General features: G+C 41.4%; 1 protein-coding gene across 1 annotated transcript in view; it reads right to left on the reverse strand.

Moving 5' to 3' along the window:
• Nucleotides 1–4375: 4375 nt before the first annotated feature.
• LOC138960296 (mitogen-activated protein kinase kinase kinase 13-like) overlaps nucleotides 4376–27219 on the reverse strand; it is a gene marked incomplete in the record, with an annotated part of 62862 nt that continues 40018 nt past the window's right edge. Inside the window, 12 exon segments of the mRNA XM_070332136.1 lie at nucleotides 4376–6968; nucleotides 8621–8920; nucleotides 11017–11950; nucleotides 17998–18126; nucleotides 18580–18696; nucleotides 19079–19188; nucleotides 19706–19814; nucleotides 20899–21057; nucleotides 21863–22021; nucleotides 22588–22779; nucleotides 23153–23336; nucleotides 26310–26554. Of these exon segments, the coding sequence (XP_070188237.1) occupies nucleotides 6861–6968; nucleotides 8621–8920; nucleotides 11017–11950; nucleotides 17998–18126; nucleotides 18580–18696; nucleotides 19079–19188; nucleotides 19706–19814; nucleotides 20899–21057; nucleotides 21863–22021; nucleotides 22588–22779; nucleotides 23153–23336; nucleotides 26310–26554 (2746 nt within the window).

Raw genomic sequence — 27219 nt, forward strand, 5'->3', positions numbered from 1 at the left:
AGATGAAAATAACTGATGAATATTCAACTTTAAATAAGGATAGGCAAGAAATTTCGGATAATATCTGGAACTTTTGACAAGATCACACACAAAAAAAGCAAGACTGACACAAAACCAAACAAAACATCAACCAGTCTCCAAAAATGTTAAGTATGGTCAGTAATAATTTCAACACTGGGCCATAGACAACACTGTGAGATCAAAATCAATTCAATAAACAATGGGCTGCCATCTTCAACATAATGCTACAAGAAAATAAAAGTTCAAACATGCTTCCTTCACAACAGCTGATTTCCCAGTAAATTCAAAGTTAATACAAACACACCCTAAGTATCATGTATTGTGATTGGATTTCCCGGTAAATTCAAAGTTAATACAAACACACCCTAAGTATCATGTATTGTGATTGGATTTCCCGGTAAATTCAAAGTTAATACAAACACACCCTAAGTATCATGTATTGTGATTGGATTTCCCGGTAAATTCAAAGTTAATACAAACACACCCTAAGTATCATGTATTGTGATTGGATTTCCCGTTAAATTCAAAGTTAATACAAACACACCCTAAGTAGTATATATTGTGATTGTGGGTTTAATATGTGCTCAACAGTCAAAATGCTGACTTTCAGTTGTTTATTTCACAATTTTGATTGTGTGTATATATATATAAATATATATGCAAATGTTAAGATCCCTCTGAAAACTTTTAAATGTTAACAAGAACATGAATAATTGCTTTCTTTCTTTTATTCCTTTTTTTTTTATCCATTTGTAAGTAATAAAGGATCTGTGTGCGTGTTTCAAGTCAAGCTATGCCAAGCAAAGTCAAGTTTAAATCTTAATACATGAGAAATTACAGTTGACTTGACTCAACTTGATACACACACAGAAGACGTTGTGTGTGTGTGCGTGTGTGTGTGTGTGTGTGTGTGTGTGTGTGTGTGTGTGTGTGTGTGTGTGTGTGTGTGTGTGTGTGTGTGTGCGTGCTTAAGGCTTATTTTCTCTGACTAATACTTGCGTAATAAAACATCTTTCCATAATTTTTCTTACAGATGACCAACTGATACCAATTATAGTTCTCTCTCTCTCTCTCTCTCTCTCTCTCTCTCTCTCTCTCTCTCTCTCTCTCTCTCTCTCTCTCTCTCTCTCTCTCTCTCAAACCAAACACAAAATAAAACAAAAATTGATATGACATGTAACAAAGTACAGAAAAAACAAGCTGATATGTGATCTCAGAGTTCATTCTGAACTTTCAAACAGAAAATATGAAGACAATTTTCAAAAGATATGAAATTGAAAATATGATCGTACACTTCGAAACACAAATACACCTTCATCAGGGAACCTTAATGTCCATGAATAAACATAAGACACCACAACAATGGTTGAACATAAAGCAACGGTAGTGGTAAATATGACAAAACGGCTCATATTGACAGGAGAAACGAAAAACAAAAACCAACCTACAAACAAAGAGAGAGCAGTAATCGATTCAAAATCTCTGTGCAGAAAGAGTTCCCAAACTAAACAAAAACAAAAAACCCTCTTTACAACCTAAAAACAACAGTACAACAGAATACATATAAAACGTCATTTCATCCTCTTGTCAGTCAACACTTGGAAAACTTTATCTTTCCTAAATGATTAGGACAGTCAATTAACAAACCACAGAGGAATTATTACTTTAAAAAAAGGAACAAAGTTTGGCTTTCTTATTCAAAAATTCACCTACATACAAATCAATCAAAAAAATTAAAGTATCACCGAGCCTGCTCGGGTGGAAATAAGACTCCAAAGCAAGAAACTACTTCTTTTTTGATTCTTGAGATGTAGTACACAAAATACAAAGAGTAGAAATGAAGAAAGGCTCTGCATCATTTCTGTAAAATTCTAAAAGCGTCTGATAAAACAAGGACCTGCCCTGTAGGTTGAGCTCAATAAACATAACTGCACACCATGCTGATAAAACCGTATGCAGCTATAGCTACCACAGTGTCTGATCAATGCATGAACATGTCAAGATTACCTACCCCTACCCCTTCCCACAGTCCCACATTAAGTCTAATTTGTCCAAAGCTGTTTTCAATCTGTTAGATTTTTTTTAAAGCAAAAATGAACACCAAACTCTGACACTGAAAAATATCATTACATAAAATATTCTGCACTTGAATCTTGTCGCTTAGTGAGTGTTATACTTGTAAAAAGTTATCCAAACCACACACACAAAAAATGAAAGAAATCAAACTACTGAAATGTACAGACAAAAAAGTCGTGGGAAAAATGTCAACAGCAGGAACAATATCTGTACCTAATCATCTCTTCGATTGTGAGGATAAGGCTGAGTGTATGTCAAAACAGTACATGCACATGTACATCTAGCATGTGTTAGGAAGGCCCTGTCAAAATATCCCTTAGGAAATGAAGAAAAACTGTCTTGTTCCAAGTCGAGGATTTCAAACAAATGGAATGTCCTATTTTACATTGATTCCATGTAACTGAGCACACTTAAACTGGAATGAAGACAATAAGTAATACCCAAGTGGAATGGCATGGAATCACTCACTAACAAAGCAACATGCCGTGTACATCTATAGTTATGGTCTAAAAGCCACAAAGAGTTTGTACATTTGACATTAATCCCTGAAAAATAATATCCAATCATCACGCAGTGTCAGCGCCGTATATAAGTAACCCAATGCCTAAGTCTGGTGAGTACTGCCCAGCACTTACTACTGAAATTACATCGGCGAAGTTGTCAGAAGACACACCAACACTGCCCAGAGAGTTTATATGTTGTCAATCACAAAATATAGGTATGACGTGAAATGAAGTGAGTTGTAACTGAACATGTAACTTAATTATTCACTGAATATGACCATGAATGAAGTCTTACTCTTAGAAGACAACTGAGGAAAACTTCAATCAGGACTGGCAAGTCCAAATTAGCTCCCTTTTCTGCGTACTGTAGTCACACAAAAAGGTGGCAGTGTCTTATGTCTCACATGGCACTGACTACATGTTTGGCCCTTTGCATGCTGACTGCGCTCCGCATTCATAGAGGTATTTTTTTCTGAGGTTTGTTGAACAACAAAAACTGTACATCAAGACGATTTAAAAAAATCAAACACAGTGATCAGAATGGCAATGAGCTCAAATTAGTGGCTGACGTAATGCATGAATGAAACAAAAACTTGACCAATGTGGCTAATCAAGATTATGTGTGCATATAACTCAATCAGTCAATGATTACAAATTAATTTCTTTTGTGTGCAGAATCATTACTCTCAACATGAGACGGCAACAAAAACAATAGAACACATATATGTGCTACTTTGTTATAAACCTGCATGGAACTAGCTGTAACACTACTCTCAAAAAGGATCGACCATTTCACATGCAGTAGTCTATTCATGTTTCAGAATTGCTGTCTACTGGGTTTTCCCACTGTACTTCCAAACAGTATTTTGTAACGATTAGCGGCCGCTGTCTAGGTGAGCTACCTCTAAACTTTATTTTTTTCCATCTACAGGCAAGATGAAACTATCATCATTTTCAAATATCATAAGACTTTTGAAGATTGACATTATCATACATGTATGCAGACCCTAGAACTGTTAAAAGAAATTATAGACAACTTCAAATACACATAGCACGGCAGTCCTCTCTATCATAACTCCCAACACAATTAACAAATTATACACAGTATATTCAACTGACCTTGCATGTTTCACAATGCTATAGGAATGGTTAGTGACCACCAAAAGTTTCTTTTTTCCAGCCTCCTAAAACCTGTGGTAGAAATTACAATTTGTTTCAACAGCTGTGCACTACAACCAGAATTAATGGTTAGTACACATACATATATATGTGTCTGTTCAATTATGATATGACATATACAGTGTGTCTTTTTAACAGAGTTTAAATGATAATATAGCCCTCTTTGACAGTAAAATAACAAAAAAGTAAAGATAAATCAAATAAAACTACTTAAAGATGTACAGAATAAAAGCCCTTACTTCCAGTACCTTGTTCATATGCACAGAATGTATAACACATGACCATGATATGTCATTTCAAACAAGACTCTCGTCAACAGACTTCTTTGCTTTAAAAACAAACAAACATACTGGAGGGGGGCGATGCTTTACCACGTGCACCGGGAATGGGCTTTTTGGACGTAACGTGCATGGGAATGGGGAAATTCTCGTAGCGTGCACCGTGCACAGAGGTCCGGCGTGCACCGTGCATGGAGCTTTTTGGTAACGTGCACCGTGCCCAGAGGTCCGGCGTGCACCGTGCATGGAGCTTTTTCGTAACGTGCACCGTGGATCACCATGCATGGCACTTTTGGCCTCAACGTGCACAGACCCCCCCCCCCCCCATGGTGACCCTCATACTGAGCATACATGAAATCAACCCAAACTGTTATGCTGTTTTATTTGGCAATTTATTTTTGTATTTTTGTTCTTCTAGGTGTACTAACATAGCAGCTTTCATCAAATCAAAACTTAATCTAGATGAGAAACCTTGAAGTTATTCACGTTTAGCCGGTACATGTACTGTAATAAACCTAGCTGTTTACACATATGTTTGGTTTTTATAATCCTTTATTCACTGATATGAGTGGACATGAACTAAAACGAACATGAGATGAAACAAACTAAATCTCAAGTCTGAAAGGTTTATGAAAACCGTGCTGCTGTGAGAAAAGCAGTGACACAAACTAGTCTGCACAACACGTTATAGTTCTCTTTCGATTGCCATTTCCAAGTCTTCGTTTTATTTCTGGTTTCATACTTTTTCTTCACAGGCAGAGTCATATCTTATCTCAAGCACAAAAACCATGGAACAGGTGATACGTAGCTATCACATGGAGACAGACAAACAGGCAGTCACAACTATCACCTTGAAATAGATAAACAGACAGTCTAACTGGCAGAGTATTCCTGTAACAGCACTGAAACATTCCCTCCTGTTAGATCTGAGAAACAATTCACATGAACTTTAGATCTGAGAAACAATTCACATGAACTCGGTTTGTTCCCGACATATGACAGGACAGGAAACGATTAGAAACAGGAACTTCTTTCCCCACATACATGTTGCTACATATATGTGTAGTGCTGTCCCACAGGAGGTGTAGTGCTGTCCCACAGGAGGTGTAGTGCTGTCCCACAGAGGTGTAGGCTTGTTTGCAAGCAAGTACTGTTCAATAAAATACACTTTCCATTGTCCAGAATGCAGGCATGATGCACTGAGTGCAGCAAGTCTCTGTGATAGTTTGACACCCATGAAATGCACATGCACACAACACATATGGCAACTTTGATGCAACTTACAGGTCACAACAGTGGCAACTGATGATCTGTCCAAAAACTAACCCCTTTTAATATATACCGTCACTGTTTCAACAGTTGCACTCTCACTACACAGAAGTTCAAATGTGATAGACAAAGACGCAATCCAAAGCCGTCTGCCTTGAAAATGGACTCAAAGTACACTGGCACTATTTTGTATGAAAATTGTGTCCAGCTGACTATAAAAGGAAAAATGCTGTCTTCCTTTCAGATGCATGCACCCACACACTCTGCCAAGTTTATTTCCTCAAACAGTCTGTGATGACATCGGAGAAACGATTTCAATTCCGCAGACTCCAGAGAACTGAAGACTTATCTACATTGTGATTTTTTCTTGTAACAAGTTCTCCCAAAAACACGAACAAAGCATTCTCACATGTGTTGGTAATAGTCAGAGAATTGCTGCAGGGAGTCGATCTACATCAGTTCTTAACAATTCGCAGTCACTTCTCTTCTGTCCAAGACTCCATTTTAAGAAGAGGTATGCCAAGTTCCACGGGAGCAGATACTGTTTCTCAGAGTCTACACCAGCTAACCTCCTTAATTCAGCACATTGCAGTCACTGCATCTCAGATCTGTCGCGCTCACGTTAAGGTTGACTTCATGAGTGCTGTCCTAGCTGACCAGTCTCAGGAAGGAAACGACAAGCCTGTCTTTAATGGTATTTTGTTTCCGCTGATCTTTTTTCAACAGCTTCACTTTTCATACTCACAGAGCCGAATTAACCATGGAGAAACAATCACATCACAGGAGGGTGTGTTCCCTTTGTTGGTGTCCCATTGATTTAAATCAAAATGTCGTTGTGACACATAAATCCAGATGACACATCAGTGAATAGACACAGTGTAAGAGGACTTGCAATGCATTTCCAGTTGGTGATTTAATTTTATTTGACAAATCTAAACTGTGCACAAAGAAAGTGTCTCAGTCGCAAAAGGTGTTGATTTGGGAATCGAAGGATGTAACTCCAGGTGCTGTACTTCTGTCACACTTGTGCAAACAGAACACAGCTTCAATCCCAGAGAAGCGTCTAGATTCTGGCATACAAAGATTTAACTCTGTGCCCTCGTCACATCCTTGCACTGGCTGGACATGCAGGTGGTGTTTTTTCTTCATGTGTAAACAAAACACACATTTTCTCTTCCATGTGGTGTGTTTGAGAGAGAGATAAGGAATCAGCAGCTACCAGGATACTCCTGTACTTATGAAATCCGCAGCCCCATACAGAACATCTCCATCATTTCATGTCCTTTGTTTCAGTTTTGCAGACAATCTCCAGAATGAAACTAGCATGACCATCAACATCCCTGTTTAAAGCAACAAATCCCAGATCACAAAGAAGGACTAACACAGGAGAGGATCTCAACAGAAGTGTGAACTGCGAACCCCTCACAAACCTAACTCTCTCTCTCTCTCTCAGAAGCCGCGACTGTGCTTCAGTGTGGCATTAAGTCAGCTAAGTCTGAACGTCAGCTAGCGAGCTGAGAGCCATTCAGCATTGTCACCACTGGGTGTCTCTCTTCTCAAAGGACCGAGTCCTGTGCACTGTGGAGTTCACTGTAATGTCCGAACACTCATCAGAATCGGAGCTGGTGTCTGGCGCGTGAGTCTGAAAAAAAGAAGAAGAGAATGGGTCAAGATAACAGATTAACAAGTCGCGTGAAGCAATATATATAAACATTTAGTCAAGCTGTCGGCATCAAAGTAAAAGATTACCACCAAACATCAGTCATCGCTGAGACTATATCAAGATAGTCTCGACTAACCACACCCAAAGACCGAGACGGGTCAAGCTCGTCTCCGCGTAGCGAGCGAACGCAGTACTTACTTAACCTATTTCTTTTCATTCTGAGCACATTTTTAGAGTAAACATAACACATGTATAGTCAAAACTTGACTAAATGTAAAACTAAACAAGTCGCGTAAGGCAAAATTACTACATTTAGTCAAGCTGTGGAACTCACAGAATGAAACTGAACGCACTGCATTTTTTCACAATGACCGTAGTCCGCCGCTTGTGCATAACGGAGTGAAACTGACGAGCCTGTTCAGCGCGGTAGTGGTTTCGCTGTGCTGCATAGCACGCTTTTCTGTACCTCTCTTTGTTTTAACTTTCTGAGCGTGTTTTTAATCCAAACATATCATATCTATATGTTTTTGGAATCAGGAACTGACAAGGAATAAGATGAAATTGTTTTTAAATCGATTTCGGAAATTTAATTTTGATCATAATTTTTATATTTTTAATTTTCAGAGCTTGTTTTTAATCCAAATATAACATATTTATATGTTATTGGAATCAGAAAATGATGAAGAATACGATAAACGTAAATTTGGATCGTTTTAAAAACATTTTTTGTTTTTTTACAATTTTCAGATTTTTAATGACCAAAGTCATTAATTAATTTTTAAGCCACCAAGCTGAAATGCAATACCAAAGTCCGGCCTTCGTCAGAAATTGCTTTACAAAAATTTCAATCAATTTGATTGAAAAATGAGGGTGTGACAGTGCCGCCTCAACTTTTACAAAAAGCCGGATATGACGTCATAAAAAGTATTTATCGAAAAAAAGAAAAAAACGTCCGGGGATATCATTCCCAGGAACTCTCATGTCAAATTTCATAAAGATCGGTCCAGTAGTTTGGTCTGAATCGCTCTACACACACACACGCACAGACACAACACACACACACACGCACAGACACACAGACACACAGACACACACACACACATACACCACGACCCTCGTCTCGGTTCCCCCTCTATGTTAAAACATTTAGTCAAAACTTGACTAAATGTAAAAACAAGAAGGGTAGGTTTATGGAAGGTTTAATTATGGACAAAACAAAACATTCACAAGTGCAATCACCTAGTGGTCTTTTGTAAGAGCAGACAAGATTATCAATATCATCATTATATTACTATTATTACAGGCGATCAACAAGAAGATCATTATCATTATTATTTAAGATAATACTAGACAACATTTTCACTCAGTAGCAGACACCTATTCGCACATGCTAGTCTCTAATTGCTAATTTTACACTTCAAACATATCTATTTATCATCTACCACCTTGGCCAGTCAGTGTATTCAGCAGTCATAATTGGCTTCTTTTTATTCATCTCAGTTACGCAAAACCATTCACACAATTATTTCCAATCTCCTATAACATGTGAATCAGTCACAGTATGAAAAAGAAAAAAAAGAAAAAATCCTGCACCAAAGGCAAATCCGCAATTGCAGATATCGTACACTTACCTCGTAAGATCGCTCCGGGGAATTTGTGACTTGGTTGCGCATCCTTTTGACCGTCATCTCCTTGTCAGAGAGGCCGTCTGAGATGCACTGGCACTTGGCTAACTCCTGTTGTAAGTTCTCCGCACTGCCTGTCGACAGCAAGCCGCCGTCTGGCGTGGCGTGGGACGCTTCACTCATGTTGCTCTCTTCTTCGGAAAAAGCGCCCTCTGAGCTGACCGTAGAGTAGTGTGTTCGACGTCGATGCTGGTGCTCTTCCTCGCTTACGTCCCCTTCTTCTTCCGACCAAGAGTCTTCTGAGCGCTGAGGGAGTAGAATGGAAAACGTGTTGATGTATATTATTGAAGGTGACTTTTGCATGTCAATAAAAATATATAAATATACAATTTAAAAATCACAACAAAAAACAATTTTGGTAGTTTACATGTCACTGCATCTTTCTTCCTCTGATCAAGAAACTTCCGAGTTCTTGGGGAGTGGGTGACTTCCTATTTGTTTTAGAAACACACACAAAAGGAACTTAATAAATGTTAGTACTGTTTACAAGTCACTAACCCTTTTTCCCCTTTGACCAAGGATCTGAGTGCTAGGTGTGTACAGCACACAAAAATGTGGATGTATCTCATTATCAAGGTGATTTTACTTATTAAAACAATGGGTGTAGTTGACACATCTCAGCTGTCCTCACTGGTGGAACTAGTTCCCACACATTCAAGTTCATAAAACTTACTAATTTTGGGAGATGATATAGCTACCATACTTTTTCTAATCTTTTGTGAGTTTTAGCAAATGTGCTAAGTATTATTTTTCTTTCCATGTCACTGAACTTGACATGTTCCAGACCTGTTTACACTACACATTGAGCGTAGTAAACTACGATTTTGGTCCCCAAACTACGCAACTACGCATGTTTGTCTTATACTACGCAAACGTTTCGTTTCGACTACACATTTTGACATTTTGAATACGCAAAAACGCGAGCGAGTTCCGATCCATAATTTGTACTAACCGGTTGTATACTGCGTGCAAAACATGCCCGGCGCCCGCGAGAGTAGCGTAGTCAGTTGGTCTTGCTGCTGTTATTACAACTATCGCGGGCGTTTCAGCACATACTTTTCTGAACGCGGTCACTTCCGAGCTCATTCTTTCTGGAGGGAAAAAAATGGCTACAGCGACGAACACGGATTCAGAAGACTTTGGCGATCAACCGCCACGGAGCAAAAAAAAGAAGCTTGGTCAAACTCCCAGCAAGGCTTTTCTGCCAAAGTACTATGAGGAGCATCCATGCCTAGTTTCGTGGAGAAAAGGGAAGCATTTTGCCCACTGCACTGTGTGCAACACGGCTTTTTCAGAGAAGCACAGTGGGCTTTACGACCGTGTAACCGCCACAAGAAAAGCACTTCTCATGAGGAATTCGAGAAATCCCGACCAAAGCAGAGGAAAAATTGGACTGTTTTGTGAAGAAACCCGTGCCAGGGAAAGAAGACCAAGACAAGCTCACTTTTGAGAGATCGGTAACCAGAGCAGAGGCAATGACCTGCCATATTATTATTATTGCCGACGCAAACCTGTTCTGTTTATATGCAAATTTGCCTTCATGTTGATACACACTGATACTCCCAGTCCCTACTTTTTGTGACTTGATGTTCTCAGATTGTCACAGGTCTTGAATAGGGGGTCCCACTGTATATGAACTGCATACCCCTCAACATAGCTTTTTTTTAAAACAAATGCATGAGTGAAACTCCTTATTTTGAAAATCTGTTAAAAAAAAAAAAAAAATTTCCGCCGGCGATCCGATCTGTATTTTCTCTAACACAGTGACCGGACATCGCTGAATCTTTGTTTCCCTGAGCGCGCGAATTATTGGACTACAGCTTGGCATTTGTTATCATTGTTTACTGTGCAAATTTGTGTGTTTGAGATACCAGGAAAGGCCTACTTTTACCCTTAAAAAGCCTGATTTTTCGTTTTCTTCCGGGGGGCTTCGCCCCCCTGGGCCCCCTAAGAGGGCGTTGCCCCTGCACCCCACCAGGGCGTGGGCGGCCCCTGGACCCCGGCCTCATTTTCCTTATTTTTAATTCTGATCAGTTTCACCCATGCAAATGTTCCAAACTAGTTAATAATTTTTTTCTTAACAAATAAACTTAATGCTTGGCTTGTATTTTTGTGGGGAGTATTGTTCACATTGTAATAGTTTTGTTTGGAGTGTTGAGTGTTTGTTTTAGTACGGTATAAGTAACTGTTCTGTTTTGCGGTTTGGGTTGATCAAATTGAAATACTACACATTCACCTGCCAAACTACACATTTGCCTTATTTTCACACCCAAAACTACACATGGTACATTTCAGGGGTAGGCAGGTCTGCATGTTCCAATGCCTTTCCTGGCCATTCTTACCTTGATATGCCTGAACTTGACACCAGACACACGCCTGTTCTCGTTGGGTTCAGAATCCACGCTTTCCACTCGATGCATGAGAGGCGGAGTTCTCTTGGCAGTCATGTCCTGGTCACTCCTGCGCTTCACAGCTAAGTTGGCGCCACCAGAGTTCTCTGAGGGGGTGGGGCTTTTACTCAGGCCCCGCCCCTGACAGGCCTCGGTGGTGTGCGCTTCCTGCATAATGTCTTCACTGGGGCAGTTGAGGTTCTCGTTCGAGTCTTTCTCTCGCACAGGTTTCAATCCCGACTCAGCCATGTTGGATGTGCAGGTCTCTGTCGGGGAGATAGCGGTGGGGTCATCGATCAGCGTCCCCAAGGAAGGCAGAAACTCAGGGTGCGTGCCGCTGCAGGGCCGCATGGGACTGCGAGCCAGGGAGTCACAGGAGCTCTCCACGTCAGCGCTGATCTGACTGGATCGCTTGCTGCTACTGCAGGTGGCATCACTGCACCCCCCATCACAGCCGAAACACACATCGTTCATGTTGCCGTCAGGGTCGGGCACGGGGGCTTTAGGGGAGGGAGGAACACACCCCTCCCTCTCCCCACACTCGTGCTCGTCCTCTGTATGGTGCTCGCGGATGGCAGTGGCTGGGCCGAGGTAACGGAAAGCGGTAGGCGAGACGTGATCCTCCGCGTACACGTACTTGGAGCTAGCGTGAAGGGGGTGCAAGGAGTGGGGAGTATTGAAGGTCTGACTGCTCTCCCCTTCCGCCCCCTGGCCGCCCAGCTCGTGAGTGGGACTTTTCACAGGCGAGGTAATGTCTTTGGAAGAGCCGCGGCTGTTATTGCGGCGGTGACGACTCTTGCGAGCTCGAATCTTGGTGGGTGAAGGCAGCACTTGTTCGGAGCTGGTGGTCATGCTGCCAGTACACACTGTGTTCAGGGAGTCGGGACTGAAACAGGACACCATTGCATCTTCAATGACATACCAGACAAAAACAGAACAACACATCTCTGCTGCTTGTTTAAGAAGAAAAATAGTCAACTTTACATCTAACTCTTGGTATGTACACACAGAGGTTCTTTCATCTACATTCTTGGTGTAACATTCACAACCACATCTACATTCTTGGTGTAACATTCACAACCACATCTGTAGTATCTGTACGTTATGGTAATAAGACACGATGATGAAACATCCGGGTTGCTTGAATGCGGAGAATAAAGAGCATGGAAGCCTCTGCATTGACTCGGCTGTGCAAGGTGGAATACCTGCGTGTGCAAGTCTGTGGGAGCGTGAACACTACATTTGGCGACGAGGAGAAAAGTTCAAGATTACCGGAGAAAAAGTCAGACGCACGTCACGTGAAGGTATGAATTGTTAGACCAATTTTCTTCGAACGCGTGACGTCAACGGCCATAAATCGACCGGCATGGCGATGAACATTCCAAGTGTTGGAACTTTTGATCCAAAAGGGGAACCAAGCCAAGTTGCTGCGAGATGGCAGAAATGGCAACGGGGATTCGAGATTTACTTGACTGCTCTTGGGGACACGACGGATGTGCAAAAACGAGCATTGCTATTACATTGTGTTGGGGCTGAAGTGCAGGACATTTTCCACACGTTTTCCCAAGCACAAGCAGGGACCACGTGTGCGCACACCTTGAAGGCATTTTCAGACTATTTCACACCCAAACAAAATCCAGTGTTCGAACGACATTTGTTCCGTCAAATGAACAAAGAAGAAGGAGAATCTACTCTTCAGTTCGTTACGCGTCTACGGCAGCAAGCAGAACATTGTGGTTTCGGTGATCTTGTGGAACAGCAGATCAGAGATCATGCGATTGAGAAAACTACGGACAGGCGCCTGAAAGCAAAGCTTCTCGAGAAGGGCGACTTAACCCTCACCCAGCTATTGGCCATTGCTCGGGTACACGAAGCTGCTGTGTCTCAGGTACAGGCGATGGACATCCATTCTAAACAAAGTGGAGATGGACTTGTTGGTGCTGTTGGTGGAAAACAACACCAAGGACGACAAGATGGTGCAATGAAACACAGAAATTCAAAAGAACGAAGAGAAAAACAAAGACTGTGTTTTCGGTGTGGAATGGATTCGCACTTTGCCAGCGATGAACAGTGCCCTGCCCGAGGGAAGAAATGTCGCTCTTGCTCCCTTGTTGGACATTTCTCGCGCTGTTGTAAAACAAAGAGAAAAGACAAACCAAAGAACTCATCTGTTCGCAGAGTTGCAGGACATGCTGAAGACTCTGATTCAACTTCAAGTGATTCGGACGAGTCTACGTTTGCTGTTCACAATGCAGTAAAACAAAATATGACGTCCATCACATGCGGTGGCGTTGACCTGAAAGTGATGATTGATTCTGGGGCAAGCTGCAACATCATTGGCAAATCAACATGGAAGAAGTTGAAAGAAAAGCAGATCAGGTACACAGCCAAAGGAAAAACAGACAAAAAGCTGTTTGTTTACGGATCCGCTGTTCCACTGAAACTTAAAGGAAAATTCCAGACTGAAGTTAGCTTTGGACCAAAGAACATTATGACTGAGTTCATTGTGTTGGATGGCGAGGGTGAATCCCTCATAGGGCTGAAAACAGCTCAAGACCTAGGTGTTCTGCAGATAAACGTTCACACGGTGAAAGAGGGTCATGACACCTTATTTGAAGGCCTGGGAAAACTAAAGAATTTCCAAGCTCATCTGTACCTGAAAGAAGACGTGAAACCAGTTGCTCAACCGCCGCGAAGAATTCCATTCGGACTGAGAGAAAAGCTTGAAGAGAAGATTGCTGAACTGGAAGCGGCAGACATAATAGAAAAAGTGGATGGTCCAACGCCATGGGTGAGCCCTGTGGTGGTTGTTCCAAAGCCAAATGGTGACATCCGTGTGTGTGTCGACATGAGAAGAGCAAATGAGGCGGTGGAAAGGCAACGTTATCCCATTCCCACAGTTGAGGAAACACTATTGGAAATGAATGGAAGCACTGTGTTTTCAAAGTTGGACCTCAAATGGGGATTTCACCAGCTGGAGTTGGATGAGGAATCCAGAAGCATTACAACATTTGCTACGCATAACGGCCTATATCGGTATCGCAGACTCATGTTTGGAATCAGCTCAGCTCCAGAGCTGTACCAACACACCATTCAACAAGTGCTCCAGGACTGTGAAGGGGCCAAGAACATGTCCGACGACATAATCATCCATGGTCGAGACATTGAAGAGCATGACGTGCGACTGGAGAAGGTTTTGAAGAAACTTGAAGACAGTGGGCTCACATTGAACAGAGAAAAATGCGTCTTCAGAATGAAACAGCTGGAGTTCCTTGGGTTCATCCTGAATGAGAAGGGCGTCAGTCCGTCGCTATCCAAAGTGCAGGATGTGAGAGACGCAAGAAGACCAGAAACAGCGGCAGAGGTGAGGAGTTTTCTCGGGCTTGTAAATTTCAACGCAAAGTTCATCAAGTGCTTGGCGTCAAAAGCAGAACCTTTACGGAAACTCACAAGAAAGAATGCTCCGTTCAAGTGGGAAAAAGCACAAGAAGAAGCATTCAACACACTGAAAAATGACCTCGCTGAAGCGGCAACTCTGGCATACTTTGACTCCAAAGCTGAGACTCGCATCGTTGCAGATGCAGGCCCTTGTGCACTGGGTGCTGTTCTGACACAAAAACAGAAAGGAGAAGACCGCGTGATTTGCTACGCGAGCCGGAGTCTGTCTGAAACAGAGAGAAGATACTCTCAAACAGAGAAAGAAGCTCTCGCACTGGTATGGGCATGTGAACGATTTCACCAATACGTGTTCGGCGTGGACTTCATATTAGAAACTGATCATCGCCCACTTGAGTTTATTTACTCCAAACGATCAAAACCATCAGCAAGGATTGAGAGATGGGTTTTGCGACTGCAGACGTACAACTTCAAAGTACAGTACAAACCCGGCTCACAAAATATCGCTGATTCCTTGTCACGACTTGTACCGAAGAACAGTCATGAATGTGGGAATGGTGAGAACGTCGCAGAAGAGTACATCCGGTTCATCGCAAAAGAGGCCGTACCGGCTGCGTTATCTCCTCAGGAGGTGGAGAAGGCATCTGCAGACGACATTGAGCTTGAGGCAGTTCGGAGCTGCATAGAGAGTGACAACTGGGAAACATGTCCGCTGGCGTACAGAGCGATCAAAAGCGAGTTAACATGTTTGGGTAAACTTGTTATCCGAGGAACAAGGCTCGTTATCCCTCTGAGCCTGCGTCAGCGTGTGGTGGATCTGGCGCACGAAGGACACCAAGGTATTGTCAAAACAAAGCAGAGGCTGCGCTCAAAAGTCTGGTGGCCTGGAGTTGACAGTGATACAGAAAGGAAGTGCCGAACCTGCCATGACTGTCAGATTGTGAGCCAACCATGTGTCCCAGAACCAATGACAAGGACAAAATTCCCAGATGGCCCATGGGAAGACCTGTCCTTAGACATACTTGGGCCTCTTCCCACTGGACACAACTTGGTGGTCATTGTCGACTACTTCACTCGATATTTTGAAGTCATGATTGTGAAGACTGTTACATCTGAGCAAATCATCAAAGGGCTTGAACAGATCTTTGCTAGGCATGGACTTCCACACTCGCTGAGATCAGACAACGGACCACAATTTGTCTCTGATGAGTTTGAAAACTACCTTAGTGAACAGGGTATTGAACACAGGAAAACTACTCCATTGTGGCCACAAGCCAACGGGGAAGTTGAGAGACAGAACCGAACGCTCTTGAAAAACATGCAAATTGCCCACTCGAAAGGACAAGACTGGAGAGAAGAACTCCCCAAGTTTCTACTGGCGTATAGAAGCACGCCACACAGCACCACAGGTGTTTCCCCCGCAGAACTGCTGTTCAACAGACAAATAAGAACAAAACTTCCGCAGCTGAAAGCAATGTCTAGACCAGAGGCAGAAGGCACACGAGACCGGGACGCAACAAGGAAGATGAAAGAGAAACTGTATGGAGATGCCAAGCGTCATGCGACAGAATGTGACACAGATGTTGGCGATGAAGTTCTCTTGAAGCAGAAACATCAAAACAAGTTCTCGACGACTTTCGAGTCCTCCCCCTACCGCGTGGTAGAAAGGAATGGAAACCAGGTGGTAGTCCAATCACCTGATGGCCGGAGAGTGAGGAGGAACATCAGCTTTACACGCCCATATCTCCGTCCTGAACCAAGCGTCGAGGAGCCAGCGACACCTACAGTGGAGGATGCTGAAAACCCATCCGTGGAAGTGAGGCGCTCGGGGAGACAGCAACGTCCACCGGACTATCTGAAGGATTACGTTGTCGACTAAAGTGTCTTGCAACAGCGTAAATTGGTAACATGTGTAAACTTCATTAGTGCTGTTTCAAGGATCATCACAGCAGTAAATTCGTGAATCATCATCGGCGTTGAGATTCATGGATCTTCATATGTGTTAGGCTGTCACCCTATGTTATTGGGTGGAAGTGAAAGCCAGTGTTAATGTTATGTTTAATTGCCCTGTCAAAGTTTGAGGCAAATTAAATTGATGTGTGTGCTGTTTTCAAGGATCGTCACAGCAGTAAATTCGTGAATCATCGTCGGCGTTGAGATTCATGGATCTATGTGTTAGGCTGTCACCCTATGTTATTGGGTGGAAGTGAAAGCCAGTGTTATTTTAATTGCCCTGTCAAAGTTTGAGGCAAATTAAATTGATGTGTGTGCTGTTTTCAAGGATCATCATATTAGAAATAGTGTATTTCATGGATCATCACCTTCGTCAGCACTCATTGTGTAATTTAAGGATCTTCAAATCGTGCCAGATTGCGCTGGTGTGAATGAGTGAATGTGATTCTTAGAAATAGAACATGATGCTGTGGAGTGTGAGAATGTATGTGTGTCAATTTCCTGTGGATTTGTTGTTTTAATGTTGTTACAAGTATTTAGAAGGATTGGAAAAAGGACACGTTTCTACAAGTTTTAGTTATTACTTTTAGGTTACGTTTTACAAAAGTTTAGGATTTTGTTTAAAGAGTTTCTTATGTTGTTCTGGAATTTGTTTCGAGTTAGCAGTTGTTTGTTTGGAAAAAAAAGGAGGGATTGGTGTTCTGGAATTTGTTTTGAGTTAGCAGATTGGTGTTCTGAAATTTGTTTCGAGTTAGCAGTTGTTTGTTTGGAAAAAAAAGGAGGGATTGTAGTATCTGTACGTTATGGTAATAAGACACGATGATGAAACATCCGAGTTGCTTGAATACGGAGAATAAAGAGCATGGAAGCCTCTGCATTGACTAGGCTGTGCAAGGTGGAATACCTGCGTGTGCAAGTCTGTGGGAGCGCGAACACTACAACATCTACATTCTTGGTGTAACATTCACAACCACATCTACATTCTTGGTGTAACATTCACAACCACATCTACATTCTTGGTGTAACATTCACAACCACATCTACATTCTTGGTGTAACATTCACAACCACATCTACATTCTTGGTGTAACATTCACAACCACATCTACATTCTTGGTGTAACATTCACAACCACATCTACATTCTTGGTGTAACATTCACAACCACATCTATATTCTTGGTGTAACATTCACAACCACATATAAACCCTAGCGAACGAGAAGAAGAAAAAGAAGAAGACATAAACTCTTGGTTTCATACTCCACCTATCAAACTTAAGCTTAGCTTGCCTAGCCATTTCTTATGCCATGTACCTGACCAAGGTTGTCCTTTCTGCTGCAACACCTTACACATACCTTTCAGATGTAAAACATTGAATCCCCTGTTTAAATACCCTCCATTTTAAGACTCATTATATATTAACACCTGTTTTTTTCAGACTTTTTACATTGTTAACAAATGTACCTCAATTTTAAGATAAGACTCGCTCTCTGTTGAAACCTACTTTGTTCACATTTGCAGAAGTCTTAAAATGAAGTACCACTGTAATCTTAGTCACACACAAAATCCATTCATCATACCCTACCTGTTCAATTCGGAGCTGGGTTTGTGTGGCCGTTTCTTGCTGAGTCTATCAAGCCGCTCTTGGGCCTTGATGATTGGTCGCACGATGGACTTCCGTCGTTTGTTATACAGTGTCAGCTGCTGCTCACGTCTGCACAACGACATGAATATTTCATTCAATAGAAATCATATCTGGTTTTGCGACGTCAATTTTTGAAGAAGATAAAATTGCATTACAAAGCTGTTGAACTGAGACTCAAAACGGGGGGGGAAGCTTCACTAGTGTCACTTCATTCACACAAAAATATATCTCTTATAAAACAAACAAAAGCAAGTTGCAAGATATCTCTTATAAAATAAACAAGAGCAAGTTGCAAAGAAAATGAAAACTATCTAGGGCATCACTGTACATCATTGGAGAATCTAAGTCAAACACAAGTTACACGTTCCAAAACACTGCAAGAGCAAGTCTGCAAGGAACACAAAGCATTGAAGGGTTATTCCCCTTGAGTAGTTGACCCTTTACGTAACTGCCAGTCTATCACAGCAGCAGTTGACATCCTGAATGTACCCCGTTGTCATCAAGTAATTAAACCTGACTTACTTGAGTAGCTCTCGCTCTCGTTTCTCCAGCTGGAGCATGCAGGCTGTCAACTCCATGTACAGGTTGTTGGCTCGCTCCAGTTTACGTTCATAATGTTCTCGCACATCTTGAGCATGCCTGGAGGAAATAGTCATTGTGCATATAAATATACATAATCAAAGAGAAGCAGATCTTGTCTGTGAAAAAAACCCACTTCATCTAAACTAGTATGATGAAGAGCAAAATGTATAAATCTTTACCCAGACCAAACAAGATCTTAACATATAATTACTTTGCCCACCAGTTTCTTTTCCAGAAATATCATTATACCACCTCCTGATAAGTTCAATAGCGAAGGTGAAAATCTTTAGGAAAAAAGACAAGACATAATTTTATTCCAACTTTACTCTAACTTTGTATGGCATGAATTTAGATTTCTTTTGAAATCTACCTCAAACTGATTATGATAGTGCTGTTGAGCAAATGTGAACCACAACAGAGATAACTGTTTAGTTCATACCTGAGTTCCTCCTTCCGACGTCGCACGAGTTCTTCCTCCAGCTGGGGCAGGTGAGAACCTTCCGCTTTCATCTTCTGGAAGTTCTCCTTGATCTCTTCACGCCACAGTTCCTGCAGACAGCCAGTTACACACTTATTCCTATTCTTGTTTGGATCATCTGAAATCTTCTAGATCTGTCATTGATTTTCTCTGTCATTAGCTTTGAGTTACCTCTTCCATTACTTTACAAATTAGAAAAATGAAAGAGGGTTGATTCTCTTGTGTGAGATTTCAATTGCAATTTCTCCATGTGAGATAATAAAGTTAATTTGATTTGATTTGATTTGATTTTAATTACCAAAGAGTTCAACATACCATATATACACGAAAGTACCTCCGGATGAAAAACAACAAGTGGAAAGAAAGGTTTTTCTGATACATGTAGAACAATACCCTTGTTGTTTTTCACTCTTTTCTATCTTTCATTTCAACACATCTATACATCCCCAGGTGACGCAACAGTGGGCAACTCCTTTAGTACATCTAATGTACCTCTGTTACCAGGGTCTCCAATTTCAAACTAGGATTTGTCTGACTTGTTCTTATAAGGGCATACAAGTGGAAAGAAAATCAGTCCAAGAAATGTACCTGGCATTCTGCAAAGTTCTCTCTGTTGTAGTTCATCAGTTCTGGTGTGGCAATCTCCAGGTGCATCAAGATCTGTCGGAATGAAGGCCTATTTCTGGGCTTGGCACTCCTGCACAAATAAAGAAAGACACTTAGTAAATGTTACAAGACACTGTTCATTGTGTTTGAAAAATGTCATCAAATGCTTTTCTCAAAACAAACAGACTTCACCTGACGTCAGTAACGACAAATTCTTAGCTAATTTCTGTGGGTTTTTTTGTTCCTCAATAAAAAAAAGAAGATTTAACTTACCCATAAATTCTCATCATTAATAATAGTTTCATCATTAATAATAGTTTCATCATTAATAATAGTTTCATCATTGTTTGTTTGTTTAGCTATGCGCTCAGTCCCAACAAAAGCACTCACATCCAAAGTACAGTGAAACTACTGCTGTCATCTGTTTAAACTTGCAGGCAAATTCTTGCACACATATAAATCTCCCCCATACTGAAAACAGAAGCCAGCACCAGCCATGTTCCATCAGAGCAACAGCTAAGAATGAGTTACTGATATCTGGAACCTAAATAATTTTACTGCTGCTGGTGGTACTGGGCTGAGTCATATGCTTCCACATCAGCACTGGTAGTCACCACTATATGACATCAAAGCTATTTTGGTACCAGAGTACACAGTTGACAAACACAAACACGCCGCCTTTTTGTGAGCAGAAAACATATCTATAATTATATACTTTCGGAGCTTTTCCATTTAAAAATTTTTTTTATTGGATCTGCATGTTTATTTTTACCGAAAATCAAGCAAATGAACCGTTCAGCAAGAATGTTGCAGATTTGATTCCGATGAAGCAAATATCCAAATTTGTGCAAGCTTTTACATACAAATTTACTCTCCCATACTTTTAAAGTTTACTTTGAAATAGAATAAAACAAAAATAAATCAAACCAACAACAAAAGAAAGAAAAAAAACTCTCGCACAGGCATACAACACACATTGTATAGTACAGTGCAGCCCCCCTTTTAAGACCCCCAAGTTAAGACCCCTTCCCTTTTAAGATCCTGTTTTCAAAGATTTTTTGTCATAATCTCTTTATTTTTAGCCCCATTTTAAGACTCCCTCCTTTTTAAGACCTGATTTTTCTCAGATTTGTGGTCTTTTAAGGGGGGTTCCACTGTATCAAAACCACACTGACCAGCACTGGCGCATGAGGAGTTTGAATCCCTCAGGACATGTGTCAGGGACGGGCAGGTGAAGACTGTTGCTGCCCACGCCCCAGATGATTGCAGAGGAATCCACATCTTTGTACGGGATCTCCTTGGTGATGATCTCCCACAGTACAACTCCGAATGACCTGCACACGGATCAATGCCGTCTTCAAAACAAGTTTTCACAAAAGACCGTAACTTCCAATTTAAGATTCTCAGATCTAGGCCAACTTCACCTCTTTTTTACAGCATATTTAGCCTTTTAAATCCTACAAAAAATGCCTCTTTACTAGCACACATTTTTTTTTCCATGATGTTTTCCTTTTGCTGTGACCAGAAAACCGACCACGAAAAAGCCAGCGCCTGTAGTCATTTAGCTTGTGATAACTCTTTCAAAATGGATTCAAATGAGCGCTTTACAATAGCAGTATTACAAAACATGATTTTTAGTCTTTCAACCCACAACCTAAGTGATTCACTTTTCCAATGGGTCTTTTTTCCTTTCCATTTTTCTGCAAAGTCCTTGTCATGTTTTTCCTTTCTCCACTCTCAGTCGAAAAGGAGACACAACGAGTTGTGTAGGTTCTGTAGATTTATTAACAGCTGGAACAACGGTGACAATATCTCTCAGCACAGTGTAAGAAAGAACAAGTGCAAGACTGGTAAAGAACAACAATACGTGTGCGCAGCCCTACTTATATAGTTAATGGACATACGAGAATATTCGGGAAACATCGACACTAATCTGGTTAGATCTACACAGTTCCGTCTGTCCGATGAGCGTCTACGCTTACGTCATGAGTGACTGCGCACTAAATCAAAGTAAGTTCCATAATGTTCTTTATCCTTCCATTCGATTCCAGTGGTATCTAGCGATCTCCACAACAGTCCTCTTTACATTTTCCGCCCAAAAAAGCAAAATGTAAGAGTACACGGAGCAAAACCACTCACCAGATGTCGACCTTTTCATTGCAAGGTTCATTCCTTATGACCTCTGGCGCCATCCAAGACACGGTACCGGCAAACGACATCTTGGTGCTCTTTTCGTTCCACTCCCGACTGGTGCCGAAGTCAGAGATCTTCACCACATCGTTCTTGGCCACCAGAACGCTGCAAGTAGTATTTCAGTGTCATACATTGTCAAGGAAGAGTCAAAATTGTACCACACACTCACCCATTTCTGCTGGAAACTTACAATGCATGTAACAAATTCTGGATCCACATCTATAAATATGTGGACAATTTTCTGGCAAGACGCTTCATTACTTCTGCATTAAATTACATAACTTTTCACTAGGAAACAAGAAACTAACGTATGTTATTGGAAATTAGTGATCATGATACCAAACTAAAAGATAAAACATAATTATACCTCCATATTACAATGCAAAAAATACTCAGACGAGGCGGTAACTGAAGGTAATAGATGATAAACAGTTATGTTTTAAATGTAAAATCAATAATTAAACAAAAACCAAACTAGCAATTAGAGACTAGCTTGTGCGAATAAGTGTCTGCTACTCAGTGAAAATTTTAACTAGTATTATCTTAAATAGTAATAATAATAAAAACACACAAAACGATGATGAAATCTACATATTCTGAAAGTTAAAAAAATAAAATAAAAAGAACAACGCAACAAAACCTCATGATCAAAGCACTGAAAGAAGACTCACTTGGGTGATTTGAGGTCGCGGTGTATGATCTTGTGCGAGTGGAGGTAGTTCATGCCGCTGGCGATCTGCTTGGACCAGTCCAAGACCAGGGCAGGGGGGATCTCCTTGCCGTCACGCAGCACTTCGTACAGCTGGCCGTAGGGGCAGTACTCCATGATGATGCAGTAACATGGGGCTTGCGTGCACACACCCCTGAAACAGCATTAGAGCCAACGTTGACAGATTTCCGATACAGTGTTGCCTCTGTTTTAAGATCACCAACAATCAGAGAAATGTATAGGTCTCGTTACGGAGGGAGTCATGTAATGGACGTAAATATAGAGACCTGTAAGTGTGTGTGTGTGTGTGTGTGTGTGTGTGTGTGTGTGTGTGTGTGTGTGTGTGTGTGTGTGTCTGGGTGTGTCTGGTTGTGTACGCATATCTATGTCTGTGTGTGTCTGCATGTGGGCATGCATGCATGTGTGCGTATATCTTTAAATGTGTCTTTGTGTGCCCAACTGTTTTTCTGTCTTTCTGTGAGTGAATTCCAACAAAACAAAATGAGACCAAAATGCTTTGCACTCACTTGAAGTTGATAATGTTTGGATGGTTGAGCTTTCGCAGGTTTCGGATGTCCGTCTCCTTGATGTCGCGTACTTTCTTGACGGCCACCTCCTCGTTACACAGTTTTCCGAGAAACACCGCCCCTTGGGCACCGCTCCCCAACCACTGTAGGTCTGTGATGCTCTCAAAAGGAATCTCCCAGTCATCTGAAAGAAGCCAATGAACGCGGGGTGAGTAGCTGCTCAGTTTCTACTGTAAGATTTCTAAGAATATTAACATTTTTGATAATGAGTGCATCAGACTTATGGTACATAATTATTAAAACATATTCACGTTGTGTATCTCAATCTTATTTTACATTCATTCAATATTTGACGATGTGTTTTACTATCTTCTTTGAAGCGTTCATCTTTTAAGTTTTGAAATTGTAATGTATCAAAACAGCTGACAAAGAAAACTGTTAGGGGGGGGGGAGGGGGGGGGGGGGGCTTTGTTAGTTTTTCTCTATCTTTCTGTTGTTTGTTATTTCCCTCTTTGCTTGTTCTCTAATAAGTCACCTATCGACATGGAAACATTCAGTCAGTTAGCAAATGAATAACTACGAGACGGGTTAATGTAAATTACTCAGAGCATAAAACGTAGGTGCTGTTTATAGAGTTGGAAAAAAAATGCATGTGCATAAAAATACAAGAAAATGCTAATCATAATATAATGTTTACTGAAACAAAACCAATTGATGGCTGCTTCGTGCCTCTACTCCTTAGCTAACTAGAAAGAAAACAGTTTACATGCACACACACACGCCACTCAAGAAAACACGCAATGAGACACCAAAATGTTCCATGTTAGAGTATTAATTACTACACACATAACACTGACTTATCATGTAAAATTATCTGTCATAGTTCGCACTTCTCAAATGTGTTGTGTTAAATGTTTCTGCTTTAAAATGAGCTTTCTTTAGAGGAGGAGTTAACTTTCAACTTACAGTGAAAAACATCACACGCAAATCTAATTAATAAGAATAGATCGCTTTCAAGCATGATATGCAGAATGAAGATGAAAATACGTTAATGGAAAAAGAAAACGACACGGTGTCACTAAAACTAACATACATAAACTCAGAATCAAATTGGGCGAAGTCGACTTTGCGGAGTATGCTTTGCGAAGCTGGCTGCACGGAGCTTTAGCACTGAGTTTTTGGTAAAAAGACTTCGTGGAGTCGACTTCGGGCTCAATTGAGGACAGCCATTACGCAAAACATCTTCACACTCTGATTTATCAACAGTGAGACAGGCACATGTACTTTCCGGGTCATAAGGCGCGACTTTTTTCCTCGAGTTCGACCCCTGCGTCTTGTATAACCTTGTATAACGAAGGGCCTAATCCGTGTATGAAATACGAAAAAAATCAAAGAGACCGCTTGATTACCAGTCAAACAACTTGTGATAATGCATGTTTCAGCTACTAGGTACTGCCCTGCCTTTGATCTGGCCGCACACACAGATTTCCACTCTGTTAAACTGTCACTGACCGGTCACTGACCCCGATGCAGGAAGTGTTTCCTCTCTCAGATATGACAGGGGAACCACCTCTCATGGCAAAAACTGGGTCATTGACCCCTGGGAAGAAGGTCGTGTCTTTTAACAAGGCCACCCAGCTATCACAATGCCTTTGATCTGGCCGCACACACAGAGCACACATATTTTCACTCAGTTAAAGTCGGTCACTGACCGGTCACTGACCCCGATGCAGGAATTGTTTCCTCTCTCAGATATGACAGGGGAACCACCTCTCATGGCAAAAACTGGGTCATTTTGGTGCGCCCTATCGGCCCCCTGCGTCCAATGGGTGACTGGATTACAATTTTTTTTTAAAAGAAGGGGGTGCGTCTTAGATAACGAAGCGCCTTGTCACCCGGAAAGTACGGTACATGTACTGACAAGCTCATTAGTATCTACAGTGAGACAGGTACATGTACTGACAAGCTCATTAGTATCTACAGTAGGAACTCCCCTTTTAACAACCTCATTTAAGATTCAGACTTTGCTTTTTCAGAGTTGTTGTTTTTTCTCGACCCCCCCACCCCCCCCCCCCCCCCCCCCCCTTAAATGTACCTCCATTCTAAGACTACATCCTTTTTAAGACCTGACTTTCTTAGATTTTCGAGGTCCTTAAAGGGGAGTTCCACTATATATCAAAACACACATTCAGAAGCAAAGAGTTGAGAATGACTTGTGAAATGAATTCCTTGAAATGGAAACAATGAGACAGAAGAAAGAGACAAGCTGGGGGACAAAACAAGATGTGAAAGAGAAAACAATATGTGATTAGGTCAAACACACTGTCACACAAACTATGGCTCATGCAACACAACACTGCTCTCTACTTGACCTACATGATTCTCTGCCACGGGAACCTGAGCACACAAAAAAGAAATTCTTTGGTATACTCTTCATTCATTTTCTTCTTTTTTCTGTTTCTCCTTTTTTGTTTCTGCTTCATCAAAACTTTCACACACACAAATTCAATGAAACTTATTCGATACAAACTTCTAACAAGTGTGATGATGATAACTGCCACTAAAAGCGGCACCAAAGCATATCAGTGCATGGATGACGAAAACAGGCCAGGCTAAATGAATCACAGACAATGATTATGGATGAAAATGACCTAATAGTGATCAAAGGACAAACACTCTAAACTTGCACTCACTCTGATAAATGATTTTGCAGTCTTATCAACACCCACTCCCTTCCTTCATTCATCACAAAACTAACCATACTTTTTCCCGAACCTTTAAGCTCATTGAGAAAAAAAAAATCTTACAACTGTAATTCTCAGTAAGCTGTAAGCTGTAAGCTTTTCATCTCTCTCAAAAAAAAAACACAAAAAAAAAATCCATACAGGAAAACCATGACCGATTTTCCTCTCCTTCGTTGGTTGCCTGCCTACAAAGTAGCACTGAATCCAAACACACACACACACACACACACACACCACAACCTTTTCATACAGGGAAAAAACGCATTTTCTCTTATTTCTTCATCTTGGCTTCAAATAAGCACCAAGCGCAAGCCCACAAAACAAAGTTTGTGTAAAAAGTAAAATAAGAATTTTTTTTTTTTTTAAACCCACTGGGTAATAATCTTCTTTTTTTGAATCCATAAAAATCTCACCTTGCTGTTTGAGTTCTGCAGCGGCAGCTTTGCCGATGATGGTCCAGACGGGCCTGAGACAGCCCAGCAGACCCTCGAAGAAGCCTCGCTGGGTGCCGTCTCTGTAGCCAACGTCCACGCCGTTGCCATGGTTATGGGTAGGGGTGACGGGGGCGGAGCGGGCAGTGGTGGGAGAGGGGCTGGAGGAGGCGTCCGATTTCTCCGTCAGGCTGACCTGGTCAACATCGTGCTCCAACCGCAGCATGCTGCAGAAAGGAAGAAAGAAAGAGATGGAATATTGTTATGATACAGTTGAATCTGATTTGAGGCACAATGAGAATCTGATTGCTTAAATTCAAGCATGAAGAATTTGTTTTAACAAAGAGATGATAGGGTATGGCTTTTCAGGGTACCTTTGAACTCTCCAAATCCTGTACAATTATTTCTTCTTTCAAGTTTTGTGTGCATATTATACAGTAATTTGTTTCTTCTTCTATAAGTGGGTTAAACGTCTAGACAGCTGATTGGCGGTCCACTCTGGCCTAAGAGACCAAGAGGATGGGACGTTGAGGTGAGTTCGTGTTTTTTGTTTCATCGCGCAATAATCCTCAACACTCACATAGTGAAAGCAATTTCAGGTTCTTCTAGAATTTTCCGATATCGTAACCTTTCTCATGGCTGCCAAAAAATCTTCAGATGGAACTAAAGCAAGAAGAGCCCTCTCCGTAACATTTGGAGAGATTTCTTTTCCCCCACGTGTTAACCGACATCATGTTCAGCTTCACTTGAACCTCGCAAACTTTTGACTCTCCTTCCAGAACACACATCCGCTGTCTTGTAAACTAAGGATACTACAACCCATAATTATTACCTAGTCTGCAGTCGTACCAACAGCCTTTTCCACATTTTGCAGCAGATGTAGCACACAGTA

Source organism: Littorina saxatilis, linkage group LG2 (assembly GCF_037325665.1).
Source record: "Littorina saxatilis isolate snail1 linkage group LG2, US_GU_Lsax_2.0, whole genome shotgun sequence".
NCBI classification, from domain to species: domain Eukaryota; kingdom Metazoa; phylum Mollusca; class Gastropoda; order Littorinimorpha; family Littorinidae; genus Littorina; species Littorina saxatilis.